The 4913-nt window shown below is 48.0% G+C and overlaps 1 protein-coding gene across 1 annotated transcript; it reads left to right on the top strand.

Annotated features, from left to right (window-relative positions):
- Positions 1–232: 232 nt before the first annotated feature.
- SLITRK2 (SLIT and NTRK like family member 2) lies at positions 233–4254 on the top strand. Its single transcript, XM_070290632.1, has 2 exons — positions 233–275; positions 815–4254. The coding sequence occupies exon 2, from the start codon at positions 858–860 to the stop codon at positions 3390–3392; it is 2535 nt and encodes an 844-aa protein (XP_070146733.1). The 5' UTR covers positions 233–275; positions 815–857; the 3' UTR covers positions 3393–4254.
- Positions 4255–4913: the final 659 nt, after the last annotated feature.

The following is a 4913-nucleotide window of genomic DNA, read 5'->3' as shown; positions in this document are numbered from 1 at the left end:
GCCAGCTCCGTGCCCAGTCGCACCCCCCCGGGGTCCCCGAGGACTCAGCTGCCCGCCGCTCGGAGCGTCCTTGGCCTCTCCTGCCGCCTGCCAGATTCCGAATTCGTGCGCACCCCCACCTCCCCACCCCCCAGCAAAATTAAATCAACTGGCAGAAAGCAGAGCATCCCTCCGGAAGCAGCGGCGTCCCCTTTTACCTTGCTCTTCCTCTCTTTCTGAAGATGCTAAACTACCGGCGGACTGCAGAGGAGAGGGGTCCCGTCTTCTCCTGATGCGTGAGTAACCGACCCCCCGCCCCAGCAACCCACGCTGTCTTTGCTCATCCACCCTCTCCCCTCCCCTCGCCGCCACTCCCCTGATTTTCCCACCCCCTTTTTGCGCAGTTAAAAAAAAAAAAAAAAAAAAGTAGAGCAATTTCTGCTGCGAGCCCAGGACGGGCAAGCCGCCCGAGATAGCTTCAAGATATCCCCCAGGGGCGGAGGAGGAGGCGATGGGCTGGATTTAGTAGGACAACTCGGTTACTAATGACTCCGTGGCTGGCTGCCACCCGCCGGGAAATCAGGTGCAAGCATGTGGGTGTCGGGACGCGTGGGTGGGTCGGTGGGTGGGTGGGCCGGGCCGGGGGTGGGGTGGGGAGGGGAGGAAAGCAGAAACCGCTGGGGGAAAAAAAAAACCGCAGTGATTTCATTCGGCTTCGCAGCCCACTCCCCGCCGTCTTCCTCCCTCCCACGCCGCCCCCTCGCTTTGCCATTTTAATCGGGCCTCAGTGTTTCTTTCTCCTCCGCCTCCCACTCTCTCTCGCCCCCCGCCCAAGGTTTGCCTGTAGGTACCTGAGCTGACCCCGACGGCGACTAAAGATGCTGAGCGGCGTCTGGTTCCTCAGCGTGTTAACCGTGGCCGGGATCTTAGAGACGGAAAGTCGCAAAACTGCCAAAGACATTTGCAAGATCCGCTGCCTGTGCGAAGAGAAGGAGAACGTTCTGAATATTAACTGCGAAAACAAAGGATTTACAACGGTCAGCCTGCTCCAGCCCCCCCAGTACCGAATCTATCAGCTCTTCCTCAATGGCAACCTCCTGACCAGACTGTACCCCAACGAGTTCGTCAACTACTCCAATGCGGTGACTCTCCACCTGGGCAACAACGGGCTGCAGGAGATCCGTACCGGGGCGTTTAGCGGGCTGAAGACCCTGAAGAGGCTGCACCTCAACAACAACAAGCTCGAGGTGCTGAGGGAGGACACTTTCCTGGGCCTAGAGAGCCTGGAGTACCTGCAGGCCGACTACAATTACATCAGCGCCATCGAAGCGGGGGCCTTCAGCAAGCTGAACAAGCTCAAAGTGCTCATCCTGAATGACAACCTCCTGCTATCGCTGCCCAGCAATGTGTTCCGCTTCGTCCTGCTGACCCACCTAGACCTGCGAGGGAACCGGCTGAAACTGATGCCTTTTGCGGGGGTCCTCGAGCACATCGGGGGCATCATGGAGATCCAGCTGGAGGAGAACCCCTGGAACTGCACATGCGACTTACTTCCACTCAAGGCTTGGCTGGACACCATCACCGTTTTCGTGGGGGAGATTGTCTGTGAAACCCCCTTCCGCTTGCATGGCAAAGATGTCACCCAGCTGACCAGGCAAGACCTCTGCCCCAGAAAAAGTACTGGCGACTCGGCTCAGAGGGGCGGCCATGCCGACACACACATCCCGAGGCTGTCACCTACCCTGAATCCTGCTCTCAACCCGACCCGGGCTCCAAAAGCCAGCCGACCACCCAAAATAAGAAACCGTCCCACCCCCCGGGTCACAGTGTCGAAGGATAGGCAGAGCTTTGGCCCCATCATGGTGTACCAGACCAAGTCCCCGGTGCCCCTCACCTGCCCCAGCAGCTGTGTCTGCACCTCTCAGAGCTCTGACAATGGGCTGAATGTCAACTGCCAAGAACGGAAGTTCACCAACATCTCCGACCTGCAGCCCAAACCCACCAGTCCAAAGAAACTCTACCTGACAGGGAACTATCTTCAGATGGTCTATAAGAACGACCTCTTAGAATACAGTTCTTTGGATCTGCTGCATCTAGGCAACAATAGGATTGCAGTCATTCAGGAAGGTGCCTTCACAAACCTGACCAGTTTACGCAGACTTTATCTAAATGGCAATTACCTTGAAGTGCTGTTTCCGGCTATGTTTGATGGGCTGCAGAGCTTGCAGTATCTCTATTTAGAGTATAATGTCATTAAGGAAATTAAGCCACTGACCTTTGATGCTTTGATTAACCTGCAGCTGCTGTTTCTGAATAACAACCTGCTGCGGTCCCTGCCTGATAACGTATTTGGGGGCACGGCACTCACCAGGCTGAATCTGAGAAACAACCATTTTTCTCACCTGCCAGTGAAAGGAGTTCTAGATCAGCTTCCGGCTTTTATCCAGATTGATCTCCAAGAGAATCCCTGGGACTGCACCTGTGATATCATGGGACTGAAGGACTGGACAGAGCATGCCAATTCCCCTGTCATCATCAATGAGGTGACCTGTGAATCTCCCGCGAAACATGCCGGGGAGATCCTGAAGTTTCTGGGGAGGGAGGCGATCTGTCCAGACGGTCCGAACTTATCAGACGGAACCGTTTTGTCAATGAATCACAACACAGACACGCCTCGCTTGCTCAGTGTGTCTCCCAGTTCCTACCCTGAACTGCACACTGAAGTTCCACTTTCCGTCTTAATTTTAGGATTGCTGGTTGTCTTTATCTTATCTGTCTGTTTTGGTGCTGGCTTATTTGTCTTTGTCCTGAAACGCCGGAAGCGGGTGCCCAGTGTTCCCAGGAGTGCCAACAACTTAGATGTAAGTTCCTTCCAGTTACAGTATGGCTCTTACAATACTGAGACCCAGGATAAAGCAGACGGCCACGTCTATAACTACATCCCTCCACCTGTGGGCCAGATGTGCCAAAACCCCATCTACATGCAGAAGGAAGGAGACCCGGTGGCCTATTACCGAAACCTGCAAGAATTCAGTTACAGCAACCTGGAGGAGAAGAAAGAAGAGCCAGCCACACTTGCTTACACTATCAGTGCCACAGAGCTGCTGGAAAAGCAGGCCCCGAGAGAGCCCGAGCTGCTGTATCAGAATATCACTGAGCGGGTCAAGGAGCTGCCCAGTACGGGACTCATCCACTATAACTTTTGTACCTTACCTAAAAGGCAGTTCACCCCTTCCTATGAATCTCGACGCCAAAACCAAGACAGAATCAATAAAACCGTTTTATATGGAACTCCCAGGAAATGTTTTGTGGGGCAGTCCAAAGCAGACCACCCTTTACTGCAAGCTAAGCCGCAATCAGAACCAGACTACCTCGAAGTTCTGGAAAAACAAACTGCAATCAGTCAGCTGTGAAGGGAAATCATTGACAACCCTCTGGCATCAAAGGATGCTGCTCCAAACTCTTGGAAGCTGGGCATTTGCTTTTGTGTGTGTCTGTTCTCCCTTTCTCAGCCTCAGTGGGGGACTTTGAAGATGTTTGGGGGATGGGGTGAAGCAATGATACTGCTTTTTCAAGTTTTCCTTTAAATTATTTCTCTCTTGCTCTCCTCCCTCCCCCACCTTCCCCCCCCCCCCTCCTTAGGAATCATCATTGAACATGAATGTTTCTACAGTGCATTTTTTCATATACTTTATGGTTGTGTTTCCTTTTTCTTCTTTTATTTTTCCAGTGTGGGAATGGGAAGAGGAGATTATAGTGAATGAAGAAACAGTAAGCAAACTTTTCAAATGAAAATGGATATTTAGTATATTTTGTAGAAGATCTCCAAAGATCTTTTGAGACTATTAATTCTTTTGTAAATAATGATATATGGTATTTCGGACTTCAGTTACCAAGCATAGCCACTGGGCATCACTTCTTCATGTTAAAGTGCCTTTGCACTTTAAGTACATTACTTAAATGTTGCTTTTAGCTTTGATAAATTGAACATATTTTAATGTGTTGTATTTTTGAAATTAAAAACACTGTAAAATAGATTGAAATGTCAGCTATATTAAGTCAACGTACAGATTGCTTGAGTTATAGAAATCAGCTTGTCATCAAATGATTCTAGTTCTAGGACTTTATAGATTTAACTGTAAAATGTTTCCTTTCCTTTGGGTTTGTTCTAAATGATTTTATTTAAGTCAACTATGGGGATTTAACAGTGGACTAGAGGTAATAAACCACCTCAGTTGGGATTAGTAATTCATTAATAAAATATATTTAACCCAATATCAGAGTGAATTGAACAATTAATGCCCTTCTGTAAATCATTTTACACTAACCTGGTCAGTGTTTTAGATTATTTTCCTAATAAAGAGTACATTACACAACTTGTAATATATTTTCATGCATTAAATTAGATATTTTTATATTTAAATGAAAGAGTCTGTATTTCTAACTTTTAAATTGAAATTAATATTTTTTCTGCCTATTGAAACATTTTCTATAAACACACACCAGTAGAGGCCGCCACACACCTCATTGAATAAAGACATACGAGCCATTAAATACCTTGAAGGAAGACTTCAAAGGTGAGATTTAAACGTCCCAAGTAAGTTCTCTGCAAATTCAAGGCAACAGAGACAAATGTATACGTTACTTGCAATTTCTTTTAGGATTAAAGGTTAGACTCAGAATCCATCTCAATTTTCCCATTTTCAGAGAGAGCAGTGTTTTCCTCTTGAGTTTATGGAAGTGTTAACAGGGAGCTATCAAATGATGTACCTTGTAAGTCTCCAACGCAATTAATAAATGCCTAAATGGAGAAAGTAGGCATCTTTTCTTCCCCTGCCTTCGTCAGGCGAGTGTTGCTTGAATTTTTCCTTGACTTAACCAAGCTTTTCATTTTGCTGTTAGAATTAAAATGATTTGAACTAACCAAGTCTACA

Source organism: Ovis canadensis, chromosome X, assembly GCF_042477335.2.
Source record: "Ovis canadensis isolate MfBH-ARS-UI-01 breed Bighorn chromosome X, ARS-UI_OviCan_v2, whole genome shotgun sequence".
Taxonomy (NCBI): domain Eukaryota; kingdom Metazoa; phylum Chordata; class Mammalia; order Artiodactyla; family Bovidae; genus Ovis; species Ovis canadensis.
Note: the sequence above shows the minus strand (reverse complement) of the source record. Positions and strands in the feature narration are given on the sequence as shown.